We start from the raw sequence: 17513 nt of genomic DNA, 5'->3' as shown, positions 1-17513 counted from the left end.
TAATTCAGATCAGTACATTTACATATTTTTGTATCTATAGAAAGGAAGCTGACACACGCAAGACTTTATCAAAGGTATCACAGCAGATGCCTTTGTGTCAAAGTAGCTGAGGATAAAACACAGAAAAACATGAAGGTGATTTTCCTGGCCTGGGATTTTATAAAAAATATTCTGCAGTACATCAAAAACGAAAGAAAACCATTAATCAACACATGAACATTACCTCTGAAGTTACAGCGGTTTTATTAGAGACATGGCTGAGCGTTTTGCATTTTGCATAATTTTAAAAAGTTTAAATTTGTTCAGTATTGAACGGCAGAAATTAGGTTTTCTTTTCAGAAGTATATAAAACGGAAAAAAAAAAACGTCTGCCGACAGCGCTGTAAACAACGGTAGACTTGTGCATAACAAGCAAGCAAATAATGCAGAAAACAGTACAGAGAGAGGGGGGGGGAGAGGGGGGGGAGAGAGCGCGAGCACGCGCGCACGCGCGAGAGAGCTGTGCATCCTGGTGGAAGCAAAACAGTAAAAGTCAGAGTGAATACATGACGATGTTTATGTGAAGCGTAGTTTGGATCTTCTTTTGCTGCTGGTTCGGTCAATATTGTTTGGAGAGACATCAAACTAACAGCTTTAGAATCAGCGCATAAAGGGCGTGAACACAAAGCGCGGACCCGCCGACAGATCAGAATCAGCGAGCTGTCGGCTTTCAGCCCCGACTGTGAGAAAGGCGACATCTAACTGATTCTGATCCGCGGGTTGCGCTGTGTGTTTACGTCTTTGTGCAGAATCCGTGTTCCTGCTCTCATTTACTGTTTTAGCTGTTTGGTGGTTGTTGAAATTTTGTGAGGTTTAACCTGAGATTCTGGCGTTTCGGGCAAAATAAATTTATATTAAAAAATCGATTCAGGATTTTAATGAATCGATTTTACATTATCCAAGCCAGAATCGATTATAAAAACCCACCCCTAGCCGAATACTTTTGCAAGCCACTGTATTTGAACAGCAGAGGTTTCAGCGAAAGGCCCAGATCCATCTCTCAGGTCCTGTATCAGGTCTTTCAGATAATTTTTATTTTCTGTAGCTAGCTCTTTTTAGGCGTGCCACTTCTTTTGTCCTCCATTTTTTCAGTTTCCTCAGTTTTTTGGAGAAAATACTGCACTCTACTGAGATATGCAAAGTTTTTAACCAATAGCTCATTGGGAATCACACTGTTGGTACGAAAATACTGTTTTATACCTGCCACACTGTGTTGTCTTTGGAATCACATTGTTGTCAATTCAAGAAATGCGAACAAATGATGTGTTTTTTTGACCAACAGCTTATAACAAAGAGCCTAAAGATGTCATTCAAAAGTGGTTCTTGCTAAAATGTCTGCAGTGCATAGACATATCATTGGCTCTTCCCTTGAGTAAGATACCTTTTTTATGCTTGGATGATTCCTTCAGTGTTAGGTGGCTTAACAAACAAAAAAATTAAAAAGAAAGATTTTCTCTAAAAATCATTAGATACAAGGACTCTACCAAAAATGAGTTAAAATACAGCCAATATCCAAAGAAAAGCCTTGAAAGACCTTCAGAAAGCCTGGAGAACTATTGCTGAGGACCCCCTTAAAAGAAAGTGTATCATTATAGCAAAATATAAAGAAATGAGATATGGCTCAAAACTGTTGCACAGTACTGTAGTTTGAAGAGTGCTTACTCTCACCCCTGTACAAATCACAGTGATTCCTAAAACAGCCACAGGCGTATTATTGTCCTCTAGTACTGGACTAAAGTGTAACTTTGGTGACCAGGATTATTTCCTTATGATTAAGCATGAAAATATTAAAGTATATTTAGTCAAATACTTTATTTGCTGCCATTTTTCCCCCCAGTATTTTAATTTGTTGCTCATACGTATTGCATATGGCAATCCTGCAAAATTCTAGCGTTGTTGTTATAGTCACTATAAGTGATATAAAATAAACATAGCTGGACCCTATTCAGCAGCAGCTTTAAAATGCTATTTAAAATTAGTGCGTGAATTAGTGCACAGATTAGGATCAGGGATTAGGGACAGATGTAAACCAGAAATCGAGATCCAATGTAACACGGTTGCCGTTCCATCACAGCAGAAGAAAGGTCAGGGTTAGGGTCAAGTATAAGCAAGCCACGCCTTCATTACGTCTTCATTGCAGTTTCTATTGGCCCAATATTTGATTGATGGCGCTGTTTTCCAATAGGAGAGCAGGAGGGAGCCCTCGTGGGGGGAAACCGCTGAACAGCAGATGTGCGTGTGTGTGGGAAGGACGCAGGTTTTTACTGAGTGCAGGAATTGCTGTAGAAAGGGAGTGACGAGCTGCAGGGACACGAAAAAGTAAAGGTGAGCACTACATTATGTAACATTACGATTTATGAAGCTAAATTAACCGTGCTGCTCAACAGAATCGATGTTTTACTTAATGTTTTCGCTCTAATGTTAGCAATTCATTTTAGCTGGAGAGTGTCGTGTCTATCTAATTTCTTGTTGGCAGCAGTTAACTGCTATTTCCATTTAGCTAGCACATTTTCGGTTATTTCAGACAGGTTTCGATCATTTACCGGCAAGTGTCTGTCCTTTTCTGTGTGATGTGGCTGTGTAGCCTTTTTAAATTTATTTGCAAACTTCGTGTCACAGATTGTTTGACCCCCAAAATAGATTTGAAAGTTTAACGTGATATTACAGTAACTGACACGCGGTCGTACGTGTAGTTTGTGTGCACCCTATTTCCTCCTTCCTGACCTTCTTTGGGTGTTTTCCTCCAAAACGGGTTGGAGCAGTTATTACCCAACAAACGTCTCAATGTCTTTCTTTCTTTCTTGTGACCTCTTTTTGTCTTGAGAGTTTTTATTGGACTAAAATAGCTGCGGTGGTAATATCTTACTGGACCAGACCTCTCTATGAAACTTGATCCCGAGACTTGGAAAGCCAAGGATATTGGCAAGGAATGACCTGCCACATTAGAGGTCATTCATTCGGCTCAGCTGTTCAGAAACTGTCCTTGTGTCAAGGTGCATTTTGGTGTCCTTCCTTGTCTTGTTAATCTACAATCTTTCCTCGCTTTATACTTAGACGCCAGCTTGGAAATAATGCACACTCTCAAAACTTCTTCCTGTTAATCTTAAGGTTCAACACTTTGTCTTTGTCTACCTGTCAGGTAAACCGTGTCCTCTGTGGGCTATTAAGACAGCCAGGAAGACTTTGCTCTTTGTTTGCTCCCCCTGACATCACTTCCTTTTTGAGTCACAGGCAGACTGCTTTTGCTGATGTCCCACATTTATTCAGAACTTTAGAGTCCCATATCATTTTTTAAAAGCTAGCAGTGACACTGATATTCTGTGAAAATGACTCCCCCTCATAGCAGATGCTAATCTAGCTGTTTAGGTAAAAACAAATGAAAGGGCTTAAAGTGTATTCAACACAAATAAGTGATCCCAAGCCTTCATTTGACCCTGAAAATATGCAACTGTGTTTTAGAACAGGGGCTTAATACTGTACATTGGAAAGTCAGGTATTAAATCCTGGAGATGATTAATCAGTGATTAGTGGGTCCTGCTTTCTTTCTTCTTACTCCAGGCGGCTGCAACCTTGATACTACGAGTGTATTATTCCCTTTTGGAGGGGATTTTTGGCTTTGTCAAGACTAAAAGGAAAAAAGAGAATGAAATGAAAGAAAAGCACTTTCCCTCCTTTGCTGCCCTTTGCTTGCATTTTCACTTTCACTTTCACTTTCATTGGAAAAGAATCCCCTCACTGTGCTTTTCAATAGTTGTAGCCCACATAGATCCGGTTTCATGGTTTCACTTTTAGGGTACTTTCACACATCATTTGTAGTGAGGCTAAAAAAATAAAATGGTGTTATCTGACATTTTGAAATATAGTAAAGTGTTTATCTGGGTGTGCAGCTGTAAATAGCTGTAGAATCTGAGAGTTGATAACAAAAGTAAACATTTGTAATATTTTTGCCCTTTGACTTTTTCAGATGTCGTTCGCCTGTGACAAACTGTACAATGGATACATACGGGTGAATATGGCGATCATCGTTTCCAAGGTGAAACCGAGAGAAATAATGATGCATCTGCCTTGCCTGACTGCTTACGACAGGGTATGTTTCAGAAAGCTCTCAGACTAAGAATTTTGTTGTTCTGTTTAGATGCACCCCAAGTATACTCAGTCTGATACCTTCTTTTCTGTATATTACCATGTTGTATAGCCACATGTGAACTGTGTTTAAATACAGTAGCCTGCATTTCTTTATTTAAATCAGAAAGTGTTCATTTAAACCAACCAATTATTTGCTGTCTTTAATGACTATTTAATGCTCCTATGGAAACACATCGAGCAGTACAAGCCTTGTTAGTTAGGCAACTCCAAAAAAGGCCTCAAACTATTTTGCCATTCCTTGCACGACTCTCACTGTAAAAATTACATTTGTTGTTTTGGTAAACACATTAGTGTCACTGATTAAATTAGCTTTTTTGGTTGATTGGTTGGTTGTTTATTGATAACCGAACAGTAAAGGGCATTAGCACTGGTAAAGGCATATTTTAAAGACTAAACTACTGATGATTTGTCTGTTATCTATTAAACTGAGTTTGTTTTCTCCCTTGATCTATTTTTTAACAAATCTTAGGACGTCATTGAGGCAAAAACTGAGACAAGTGGGAGTTATCAAGGCATGATGCTTCTTTTGGACTGCCTGAAAAGAAGAGAAAACTGGCCCGAGCAGTTCATTGAGGCGCTTGAGGCATGTGAGCAGAGAACCATTGCAGCGGACATCAGAGCAGAATACAACACTCTGACAAATGTTAACAGTAAGTTGCCAAATAATTTACCCAGCACCGTACATGATAGTGTTGAAGTTTATGTAAGCAGTAACGGGTACAGTCTTGGTACACACTTTTGACATGACAAAGCACACTTGCCATTATTTATATAACAAAAACTAAGCTATAGAGCAGAAGTAATGTGTGAATTACTAAGCAGCAAGTGTGAAAACCTCTACAAAAGCAGTTGATAAAGGCCATTTTTAAATCTGAAGCATTCAGGTATGTAACCCAGTTCCCCAGAGGAAAGACATCAGCAATGATCCTGTTCCTGTCCCAACAGTATGGGAACGGTTCCAAGTCCATTTCTGAAGTTCTTCATTCTTCGGTGAAAAACACCTATTGACAAGTAGAAGACTGAAAAGTTGAATGCCTGCAAACCGCAGTAAACTGCAGTGACGCTGTGAAGAAGGGTGGAAGAACGATGTGGGAGACTGATAGTCATACAGAAAATAATAGAAGTTATTTCTGCAAAATGTTTTCACAAGCAATTTCTCCATTGTTGGCATAGTTTTTATCAAATAAGTAATGACATGCTGTAATACATCCTGTGTTTTTGCTAATCTAGACCAGATTATTTATTTTTTTTATGTCCTGGTTTGTTGGATTACTCAGCGTGCTGGAAATGACATTTCAAACTCAACCTTCTCCGAAACATAAACAGCTTGTGCAGATAATGCAAATATGTTTCAACCCAAACACGTTTACAGTTGCTCAGAAAAGTGATTATATATATATTATTATACAACAAACATTACTCTGAGTGTTTAGATCCAAGACTAAAGTATATCGGATTCATCATTTGTAAACACTGCTTGGAAAACTGTTACAATTTAAATGGATTCCTTTTTGAAGAACACTATGCAGAGCATGTTGCATATAGAATAAATATATACATTTTCATTTTTAAAATGAAAATGTATATATATATATGCATTATCACAGAGTTAATGACGAGTTCATTTCTGTATAGTTTCACATTTAGGTAGTCCTTCAGGATTTCACAGGGATTTACTGATAGGATGTCATGAGAGATTTAAATAGCAGAACTGTTTCCTTTGCCCTAGATTCCAACCCCGGCTCCTCTCCAACGTCTGTTGTCACGGCACATGTCCACCCGGCACCATCTGCCGGTCATCTGCCCATTCCAGAGAGTGGTGATAACAGTCGGGATGCTCTAGCTCTGCCAGCTGTAGCTCCTGCAGCTCCTTCAGCTCCTCCAGCTCCCCCAGAGCCAGCTATCCAGGCCCCACCCTCTCTGAAAATTCCAGCACTGCCACAAACCCCCCAGAGTGCAGCAGACCCAGGTCCCAAAGTTGTTTCCCCACCTGAGCCTGTCCCTGAGCCTCCAAAGTCAACACAGATTGAAGTGGCACATCCTCCATCAACACCTCCTGCTTCCCCCAAGACCACACACATTCGGGTGACATCCACGGAGAGAGATATTAATTTTCGCAAGGAGCCAGAGGAAAACTCTGAATCAGATATCCAAAATATTGCTGCTGATCCTGGAGCTCAGGTGGGCTCTGGAGATGGTGCCATTTCTGTCAACAGGGAAACCACTCCTCCACCACCACATCCAACTGAACACCATAAAGCAGATCCTCTCAGAAGCAGGATTATCAAAAAGATCAAGGAGCCAGAGAGTCCACGTGAAGCCCAGATCAACTCTGATGTGACTGATGGACCCTCTTCCTACACAAGGACCCCAGAGAAGCCTCCGGTCCAGGACAGCACTCCTCCATTGAACAAAAATCCTGATGCTGTCTCACAGCCTGAAGAGATTTCTGGGCCTCCTTCTACACAGGTGAATACTAAAATATGATCATTTTAAGACTTGAATAATGGCACCTCCTGCAACAGTCCTGTCTGATATTCACTTAACTTAGCTTGGTGCTTAAACCACCTTAGGCAGCATTTCATTCAAAATGAGAAGCTTTACCTCTGTGGTTTCTTTGGGTGGTATACTTGGCATTTTTTTCTCTTTTCAAGAGAAATTTCATTTCTATAAATATAAAGTTACATTATTTATACTAAGAACAGTAATCTGTGGACAGAGGAGAACATGCAAAGGGTTGCTACAATTGTTTCCAAATACATAGAAAAATAACCTTTGCTAATAGTATTATAGTACGATAGTAGCCTTTTCTTCTTCTTTTTTTAAGTAAGTAACTTTTTTTTTATGATCCAACTATATTGTGTATATCCTTGAACCTTGAATCCTTGAAAAGTATGTTGAAAAAATGTGTAATATGTTAAAGGGCTTTGCTAGTTCGACCTTTGTTGGGGCATTACTGTATTTCCTGGCGAGTAAAAGTCTCCAGCTGACAGTCACTGGAAGGGCATAACACCATTGGACGTGTGCCATTAAGCCACATGCTCACATTACTGCAGGGTATACAAAAAAACTGGAAGGCACACACACACAAACAATTTCTTTCTAGCAGTCTTATAAGACTAGTTTTTCACAAGGCATCTTTTCATAAAACCCATCCTGCACATTTATTTGTAAACCTTTGGTAATGATGATTTCATTCAAAATTTCAGAGAGGAAAATACTCTAGAATACAATTAAACTTGTACAAGTGAGAAAATCCGGTATTTTTTTTATAGTTTTCCTGTATGACGTATTATATTTAATGGAAACTTAAGTTAGCATTTTTGACAGTAGTATGTATTAGTGTTATTACCAGACCTCCATATAGGTGCTTTTAATGAACCTATAAGGTTTTACACATACCTGAAAGTTAGGACATTGAAAAATTGCAGTTTGGCAATAAAATTGACCTCTGTTATGAATTTCCCCCCCAGATTGTTGAAACTGCAGCTGAAGCCTCCCCCAGGCCTGGTACTACTGTGATGGAGGCCTCTCTTAATGATGATGTTTGTCTGAGCAAGCCAGGGCAACTCGTCAGCATCCAACCGCAAAATCAACCCAGTCCTACTATCCTCGCGTCCAGCTCAGAGTCGCAGCCCTACTCGGGCAACACTGAGCGTCTGGAAATAAGTGAAGCTCCATCAGATGACGTGTCCTCTTTCGACTCCACAGTTACTACAGTCACGCCACTGCCATGCCAGGAGACCGGCTTCGCTAATCTCAACCATAACGAACCTGAGGAAAACCAGTTTGAGTCACCGTGTCAAAGCTTTGAAACACAGGAGCTGGTGATACATGCGTCCGGTGAGCCATCTATCCCTAACCTAGACGTCAATGGTGAAACGGCCAAAGAAATCTCCTCGGCACCACCGTCGTTCACTCATCCTGCTGCTGATTCTGGGAGTTTAAACACCACCTTCAAAGCAGAAGAAGAGCCAGCAGATACTTCAGCTCCGTGGACCCGTCTCAGCCAATCACCTAATGCAAAGTACATTCTGGCCGCTGCAGGAGTGGGTGCCTGTGCAATGCTGATGGTGTGGAGGTTTAACAAATAAGGGGATATAATACCTGGAATGAAAGAGAAGATTAGACTTCAAGGCTTTTGAAAAGGATTTTAGGTGCCTTAATGAAGTCACTGCCATGGTTTGGCATGAGGCAGCAGTTTAATAATTACCTACAGTAATTACAGCTGGCTCTGCAGACCTTTGATCACGTCACAAATTTCCATTCTGTTCTTAAGTTTGACATTTTATGTCTTTATTATTGGGTGAGGTTGACTATAGGGAACAAAAACTAAAGCTACTCTTACTATTCTAGTTGGGTCACTTCATAGAACTGGGTTGCAATCTCAGGTTATTTATACACTTGTGCGATGCAAATGTGTGTTTTTTAAAGGCGTGTATTAATCATTGTTTGCATGTTCTCTGACAAGCTAGATAAGACTGTTGGCTGTCATCCAGCATGAGTTAATGAATCAAGGACCTGAGTTTGGCTTGTTGGGGACTGTGGAGGCAGCAGTACCGGTAGTTCACCAAAGTGTAAATTCTTTGTTTTCCCCTATTCATAGTGGGGAAATATGGCTTTAAATGTATTTATTTGTAGATATTTATATATATGTGCTATATAGATTCCATCCATCCATCCATCTTCATCCGCTTTATCCAGGGCCGGGTTGCGGGGGCAGCAGCCTAAGCAGAGAAGCCCAGACCTCCCTCTCCCCAGCCACCTCCTCCAGCTTATCCGGGGGAACACCAAGGCGTTCCCAGGCCAGCCGAGAGATATAATCTCTCCAGCGTGTCCTGGGTTGGCTCCTTTCGATGTGGAGGAGCAGCGGCTCTACTCTGAGCCCTTCCCGGGTGGCCGAACTTCTCACCCTATCTCTAAGGGAGAGGCCAGCCACCCTTCAGAGGAAGATCATTTCTGCCGCTTGTATCCGCGATCTCGTTCTTTCGGTCACTACCCACAGCTCGTGGCCATAGGTGAGGGTAGGGACGTAGATCGACCGGTAAATTGAGAGCTTTGCTTTTACACTCAGCTCCCTCTTCACCACGACTGACCGGTGCAGCGTCCGCATCACTGCAGCCGCAGCACCAATCCGTCTGTCGATCTCCGGCTCCCTTCTCGCATCACTCGCGAACAAGACCCCGAGATACTTGAACTCCTCCACTTGGGGCAGGAACTCGTCCCCGACCCAGAGTGGGCACTCCGCCCTTTTTCGGCTGAGAACCGTGGCCTCAGATTTGGAGGTGCTGATCCTCATTCCCGCTGCTTCACACTCGGCTGCAAACCGTTCCAGTGCGAGCTGGAGGCCTTCACCCGATGAAGCCAACAGAACCACATCATCCGCGAAAAGCAGAGATGAGATTCTGAGGCCACCGAAGTGAAAGCCCTCCGCCACTTGGCTGCACCTAGAAATCCTGTCCATAAAAATTATGAACAGAATCGGTGACAAAGGGCAGCCCTGGCGGAGCCCATCACCCACCGGCAACGAGTCAGACTTATTGCCGGCAATGCGAACCAAGCTCCTGCAACGGTTGTACAGGGATCGAATGGCCCGTAGCAATGGGCCAGACCACCCCATACTCCTGCAGCACCCCGAGAGACACGGTCGAATGCATTCTCCAAGTCCTATATAGATACCTAATTACTTATTTTAAGAAAGATTGATGTGCTGTTAACATAAAAAAAAAAACACTCAGCAATCAAGCAGTCAGTCAGCTAATCCCTGCATAATTTTTTTTTTTAAAAAGTCATTGCCCGTGAACTTCCTTAGCGCTATTAGGCTTCTTGGTAGGAATTATTATTCCATGGCACCACCTACCACGTTTTTTTTTTTTTTTTTTTTTTTTTAAACAGCAGGTAAGTGTTTTCTTATCATGGCAGTGATCATTGTATCATAACCTGGGTGTTTGTCTATGGCGTTTGACACGTGTCCTCTTCTGCTTTCATGTATCTAAATGCGTGTTTAAATTTAATCAATGTTATTTTACGGTTAAAAAAATGTCAATAACTATATTTTGCAACTGGCACCTACTTTTGCAACAATTGGCACAATTTAAGCCTAAGGTTGTCTTATATGGTGCAAATGTTTGATTCAACATTTAAGTCGTCAATAGATGATTTTTCTCCTTTAAATCAAAACCTGTTTAGGTTTGTTCTGTAAGTTGAGAGGTTTTGTTGTACATAGTGATGTCAATAATGAAATTTTAAGGAAAATCTTTTGCACTTTTTAAGAGCCTTTTTGAGCTGCTGAGGTGATGACATAATTACAGTTCATGTGGTTATGTAATCTGTAAAAATGTAAACGTTCCACCTAAAATTTATATGCACTGACTTGGCTTTGCACTTCATCATTCACATCAATAAACTTGAATTTCTGAAAAGATGTATGGTTTTTTTTTTTTTTTTTTTTTTAATTTAACTGTAACCACTGAATTCCTTTAGGAAATAGTTGCATATAATCAGGCATAATAGGCCATTAAATAAAATTCAGATTGTCTCATTATATTTACTGTATTTCATGAAATTGTGTTACTAGTAATGCCTCTAAAACTATGCTTCTCTGTCTATCTGTCAATGTGTCTGTAATATAAGATAGTTATGTAATTTGTAATTTTTTTCCCTTTCGTTTTGACTTTGTTTTTATTTCATCTTAGTTTCAGTTGGTTTGCTTGTTTCAGTCTGTTGTTTAAATGTTTTAGTTTATTTTTTATTAGTATTACTGAATACTAAAACTATGGTTATTTGTTCTATATATTATTTTAGTTTTCAAAGTCCAAGTTTATTTTTTCCTATTTTTTATTTGCGCTATTTAAATAAGAGTTTTGAATAACAGACAACATAACAATACAAAGTTTGACTTGTGTATATTTAACCTATTTTCTACTCCCAGACATCACGTTTTTCATACTATGAAGAAAAAAAGTGACATCAGCCTCTTTTTATAAACTGTTTTCCCGACTGTCAATGTCGCCGTTTGATTGGTCGTTGCGTCCTTCACTAACGCGTTAGCCCCGCCCACCTCTGTCTTGACAGCGAACGCAAAAAGGACATGTAGCCCAGCCTTTTCAAAGGACTGTTAGCTACTTAGCTACCTAATTAGCTACCTCGTTGAGCTTCAAAATTCATTGTCCTCATAAATCATTTGATTTCATTTGACCGAACAGTCAGCCTATATGTAGCTAATTAGTCATTTCAATGGCGTTCAATGGCCACCAGCGAGACGACGATGATATTATTGACGAAAACGAAACGCCCTCGAAGCAGCCGCGGTCCGACAAGGAGATGCCCGTTCATTTCAGAAACGAGCCCAACAGTGAGAGTGCCACTACCGCAGGAAGGGCCACATCCGACCGGCGGACTTCCCAGTCGGCGACGAGGCATCGACACGACTCTGTGAAGAAAACGAGGCCGCGTATGTGTTAATGTTGGCAGCGTGGGCTTGGTGTATTTACTGGGAAAAGGGGGCTGCTGTATGTCTACAATAAAAAAAAAAAAAAAATCAGAGGCGTTCCCCATTAAAGACAGTCGCTGTTGATAATATAGGTTTGGCAAGAAAACCCTGCAGTTGGTCACATAAATAAAAAAAAATGTATATTTGCACTGGCCTTCCACTGTACTGGGGTTATAGCAAATGTGTGACTAATTTGGCATCCGATGTATTTATTATTGGTGGGCTGTAGTGGCAGTACATAGCCAGAATCTTTTTTTTTCTTTTTGCAACAAGATGGCGTTAGCGGTACACACTGTACTGTTGCATCTATGGATGAAGCAGCTTTGCCATCATCTGGGTGAACACTGAAAACTCAGCTTTATATGTGCCCTTTACCATAAATATTTTATATTTGTAGATGTATGTATTTTTCATCACTGTGCAAAATATTTTTATTTTAAAAAAACGAGGGTGAACATCAGTTTTGCATGTGTTATCTCACATAATGTAGCATTCCCCTGGTTTGGGATGGACATCGGAGGCACTCTGGTGAAGCTCGTTTACTTTGAGCCCAAAGACATCACAGCGGAAGAGGAGCAAGAAGAGGTGGAGAATCTGAAGAGCATCCGGCGCTACCTGACCTCCAACACCGCCTATGGCAAGACTGGCATCAGGGACGTTCACCTGGAGCTGCAGGACCTGACGCTGTGCGGCAGGAAGGGCAACCTGCACTTTATTCGCTTTCCCACGCACGACCTCCCAGCCTTCCTGCAGATGGGCCGCGACAAGCACTTCTCCAGCCTTCACACCACCCTGTGCGCCACCGGAGGGGGGGCGTACAAGTTTGAGTCTGATTTCCGTATGGTGGGTCTGGTGTTGTGCTCTGTTTTGGGGGGTGGGGGGATTATCTTGTAGGGCGTTGGGTATAGATTGGAATAAAAGGCAGCTATTTGCCTTGGTCGATCAGGAGGGGTGGGGGGCAGGCAAATGAGATGAGCATAGAGACGGAGCAAACAATATCCATTGGAAACACTGGAGAGATTGGTGAGACCGAGAACATGCTACTTCTGCTGGGTGGGGCTGGCAGTCTAGGGTCAGTAAAGATCATGAGATGAGCCATGTTTTTGGCTTCATCTAAGCAAAAATGTGTTGGAAGTTGAGCAAACATGTACACACACATACTCACTTTCCAATGAACTGATTTAATTGGCCAAATTATTATATTTTTATTATATTATAATAAAAATGCCTGCTCACTGATCTTTGTCCCTATCCCCTCCCCATCATCCACTTTCCTGCTTCTGTATTCTCCAGACCACATCACTTTTCTGATGTTATCTCTGCTCCTTCTCCCACTTCTTCTTTTTTTTTTCCTCTCTCCTTTTGGGGGAAAAACAAAGATGGCTGACCTGGAGCTTCACAAGCTGGATGAGCTGGACTGTTTGATTCGGGGGGTGCTGTACCTCGACTCGGTGATGTCTAGCGGTCCCTCAGAGTGTTACTACTTTGAAAATCCTGCAGACCCAGACCACTGTGTCCAGAAGCCATGTACACTGGAGAATCCTTATCCTCTGCTGCTGGTCAATATAGGGTCTGGGGTCAGTATCCTGGCAGTCTACTCTGAGAACAACTACAAACGAGTCACTGGGACCAGGTAATGATGAGCTGGATGGCAGATGAGATGCTTAACAGGTTCTGTGCTATTGGGAAGTGAGTAGGAGTGAAGTGGAAAATGGCATTCGCCTACATTTAGTAACCTTAAAGCGAACTTGTGTATTAAATGTAATTTGATAATCTTGAGTTACGGTTGGATATTACAGGTTAGGTGAAGTGCAACTTTTGAGGTCTAAAAAGCCATGACTAGCATGGGCACCGGCTGGGTTTTCCTACCTTTCATCTTTTCTTTTTTTAGTTTCAGCCCTCGGCCCTAAGAGAGGAAGATGAATTAGAGAAGAGCAGGGTAACAGAAAATGCATTGTGACACTAGCAAAGGGTAAACTACGTGACACCAGATTAATGTGATTCAGGAAGGTGCAGTCCAGTCCTTTGTATGACGTTCCCGCTACCTTCCACTTTCATTACAAACTGGTTTCTTGACAAAAAATAATGAATTCGTTCTGGATTTAGTCCGTACATTTAAAATGGTCAATTATAGTCTTTTTTTTTTCTTTAGGTAGAGGAAGAAAAAAAATCCTTTGTAGTCTGCCCTCTAGTTTGTTTTCACATGTGGTTTTTTCTGTCTGCTGGCTTTGAAGGGACTCATGAATGCTTGTTTCTCTCTCCACATAATGGCCCTCTGTTCTCTGTACTGGGAAAGAACTCATGTATTTGAATGAGCAGTCTCTAATGCATAGACATGTCTTTCCCCTGTAATTTCAGAACCTAAACACTTTATTTTACTCTAAGATGTCTTGATTTACATACGCCTTACATGTCACTTTGCATGTGTTCACAGCCTTGGTGGTGGGACCTTCCTTGGCCTGTGTTGCCTGCTGACCGGCTGCTCTACATTTGAGGAAGCCTTAGAAATGGCTTCTCAGGGGGAGAGCACGCGTGTGGACAAGCTGGTGCGAGACATCTATGGAGGGGACTATGAGAGGTTTGGGCTGCCAGGCTGGGCTGTGGCCTCAAGGTGCGTTTTAAAGCTGCTGCCTTTGTTCATTCTTTCTATCACAGCCCTGTTTGTGATATGTTCCAGCATAAGCGGATGATTCAAGGAACCAGGACTGTGCTAAGTTTACTTAATTTTGAATCTCACAATTGAAATTTAGTAAAAAAGTAGGCTCTAAATTACAGATCCATCACTGCAGCTTTCAATGTTTAGCTATATCTGTCTTAAAAACTAATTTACTTTGACGTATTCTGTCCGCTTTGGTGTTGTTTATAAGATGTTCAGTATTGCTGTACGTCAAAGGCAGAATTATAATTGCTCAGCTTCTAAAATTGAGCGACCTTCCAAACATAAATCTTGCCTTGCTTTTGCAGTTTCGGCAACATGATGTCTAAAGAAAAGAGGGAGTCTGTTTCTAAAGAGGACCTGGCCAGGGCAACACTGGTCACCATCACCAATAACATCGGCTCCATCACCAGAATGTGTGCTCTGAATGAGGTTAGTAGTGATGAGAATGTAACAGCCACACCTTAAGTGTGCATTTGTTGCACTGTGAGTCTAAAGGCCGCGATTGCAGATATATATGATGTAAAGCTGTGAGGTGAGCCACCTAGATGGAGGATTCTGTGTAGCCTCTAAATGATCAAATCAGCTACACTTACAGAGTATATATGCTACCATCTACCTCATTGTTCATTCAGAGACTGCAAGGAATTAGGATTTGTGTTCCCAGTTGCACAACTATAAAAAGGTTTGAGGAGGTTTTTTTGTCTTCCTCTGTTGAACAGTCTGCCCCCTACCCCCTGCAGTTCCTACTGTCTGTTTCCTCTTTGCGTTCAGCCTCTTTACGGTGCTGCCTTGTGCCGTCTTGATCAAGCAGCATTGTACAGGGCTATGAAGGCGTAGAGGAGGTAAACTGCATTGTGGATCTTCTTTCCTTGAGCTATGAATGAGTTACATTATTTCCCTTGTTTTTCTAGTGTGATATCAGTTATTCTAAAACTCTGGTGTCTCTCATCAGTTGTTTAGGCACTAATAATTTCCATTCCTATTCTTGTTTTTTTTGTAAAGAACATCGAGACTGTGTTGTTTGTTGGGAACTTCCTAAGAGTGAACACCCTCTCTATGAAGCTGTTGGCTTATGCCATGGACTACTGGTCTAAAGGTCAGCTCAAGGCACTCTTCCTTCGCCATGAGGTTAGTAAGTTTACCCCTTACTCCCATCAAAGACCACATGTATAGTATCTTCTAACTTCTAACTGCCACCTTGTGCCATTTGTTGCTGTTTTTAGGGTTACTTTGGTGCAGTTGGAGCCCTGTTAGAGCTTCTGCATCCGTCCTAATCCACCCAAAGAAGTACCTGTCAATCTGCTGCAAAGACCATTAGCACTTTAGACTGTTACCAATTAGTTCCAGGGTGAGATGTTATTCCAGCCACCCACCAGTTTCTGGTAAATCTTGTAAAGTTTGTTAAGTGGTGAAATTCACTTCTAGGTTTTTCTACACATCTGCTATTTTGGTCAGTAGATGAAATAAACCGGTTTCCTGCCATGAAGTTGTACACAGCAAAGCTGACAGTTATTGTGTGCAGGACTCTGCAGAAATGAGCCACGTTTAGTCTGAAGCACCTCAAAGAATTTCACCGGGGTTGCCTGAAACACTTCATTTAAAAAGTACTTTTCAGCAGGCAGTCCTGTCATGTTGACTTTCTTTACCCCTCAGTGGGTATCAGGTTCTTGTCCAAATATTTGCTATCATTTTTAACTGTATGTTACCCAAGGTGGGACCAGGTGGATGGAAGAAGTAATGAAAGTATAATTCGTCAGTGTAATGTGGCTTAAATTTTAGAAAATGACTATAAAATCACCAACTTAATTTCAGACACAAACAATGTATTTTAAATGCTTTCTCTGGCATTAGAAAACTTGAGCTTTTTTACAGTTTTGAATGGAAACAACTGCTGGTTATTCTTGGAAAAAGAAAGTATCAGCTTTACCTTAGGAGTTAGTAACTGCTCTCTAAAACTGTAATGTAATAAATGATGAATTCATAATGAATTGAGTTTAGTGTTTCTGTTATTAACCTGATGGAACTCCCATCCACCTGGTGGCCTTGATAAGCTTTAACACTGCAAATAATTACAACCATTTACTGTTTGTTTTTGTTTTTTCCTTTTCTGTCTGTTTTATTATGTAACATTTCAATGTCACTGATGGATTTGAAATGAAAATATTTAACAGAAAAGAAAAATACATTTCAGGCCACTATTTTAAGCAGATCTGTTACTGTTATAGATTATATAACATTTCTATAGGATTTCTGCCTCAGTGAAGAGTGATATAGCACTCTTAAAATGCTCTTCCCAGTTGAGATTTCAGTGCTGGTAATCAAAAACTGTGTTGTGTATTAGGATATCTGCACTGCTGGGTGTCAACTGTTCTTGAACCAGTCTATTCCTACAGAGAAATCAGAGTAATTGATTAGACAAATATTGATGAATGAGCATGTGAAGTACAGGTAATAGTCGTGGCATCATTCTCCTGTATTTCCCCACATAAATAAAACGGGCATTTTAAAGCAGAAACTTGATTGATTCCCAACAACAGAGGTGTTTAAACGCTGTGATCCCAGTTTAGGTTTTTCCTATTCAGTAAGCACTCAGACATTGAGTGAATTTACTACTTGCTGTGACGGTCGTTCATTATTAAGGTTATATCAATGTTGAACTGAGAAAACCGAAACACTGTTAGAATTTCATTATCTGTCCGGTTTTATTGTTTTCTGTTTAGTAACGAGTCCATCCATCGATTATGGGTCTATAAAGTTAATCTAAGCAGTGAAGAGACGACTTGGTAAATAGCTGCAGACACGGTTTTTCAGGTGTCAGTTATTAGAGATCTATGAGCAAGTTGTAGATACACTAAGCTGATTTTAAATGAAGTGCCTCACATGTTTTTGTACCAAATACAGTATAGTATTCAGCCATGCGATTTTTAAAATTAAAACTTGTGTTTTTCAAGCTCTCTCTCCTTTTGCTTATACAAAGAAAACTTTGTACTTTTTTGTAATAGAATAATGTCACGTTTCTTATTGAATTTCCCTATTAAATACCAACTTGGCAAACTCTTCATGTTTCTAACTACACGTGGACATATCATTTGGGGATATTTAAATAACAAGTTGTTCATTTTTAAAATGTATTTTTACTTGGAGATGGCTGAGTTTGTAGCTAAGCTAAAAGGTTCA

At 40.8% G+C, this 17513-nt stretch overlaps 2 protein-coding genes across 2 annotated transcripts; both read left to right on the top strand.

Annotated features, from left to right (window-relative positions):
* Positions 1–2229: 2229 nt before the first annotated feature.
* On the top strand, positions 2230–10607 carry mavs (mitochondrial antiviral signaling protein). Its single transcript, XM_085142431.1, has 5 exons — positions 2230–2364; positions 4004–4126; positions 4655–4835; positions 5915–6654; positions 7659–10607. The coding sequence occupies exons 2-5, from the start codon at positions 4004–4006 to the stop codon at positions 8277–8279; spliced, it is 1665 nt and encodes a 554-aa protein (XP_084998557.1). The 5' UTR covers positions 2230–2364; the 3' UTR covers positions 8280–10607.
* A 637-nt stretch (positions 10608–11244) lies between these two features.
* Positions 11245–17286, top strand: pank2 (pantothenate kinase 2). The gene is made up of 7 exons (XM_085142435.1): positions 11245–11638; positions 12168–12520; positions 13057–13310; positions 14112–14288; positions 14642–14765; positions 15339–15464; positions 15560–17286. The coding sequence occupies exons 1-7, from the start codon at positions 11422–11424 to the stop codon at positions 15608–15610; spliced, it is 1302 nt and encodes a 433-aa protein (XP_084998561.1). The 5' UTR covers positions 11245–11421; the 3' UTR covers positions 15611–17286.
* Positions 17287–17513: the final 227 nt, after the last annotated feature.

This window comes from Neolamprologus multifasciatus, chromosome 19, assembly GCF_963576455.1.
Source record: "Neolamprologus multifasciatus chromosome 19, fNeoMul1.2, whole genome shotgun sequence".
In the NCBI taxonomy this organism is placed as follows: Eukaryota; Metazoa; Chordata; class Actinopteri; order Cichliformes; family Cichlidae; genus Neolamprologus; species Neolamprologus multifasciatus.
The sequence above is the reverse complement of the archived record's forward strand: the minus strand, read 5'-3'. Positions and strand labels throughout refer to the sequence as shown.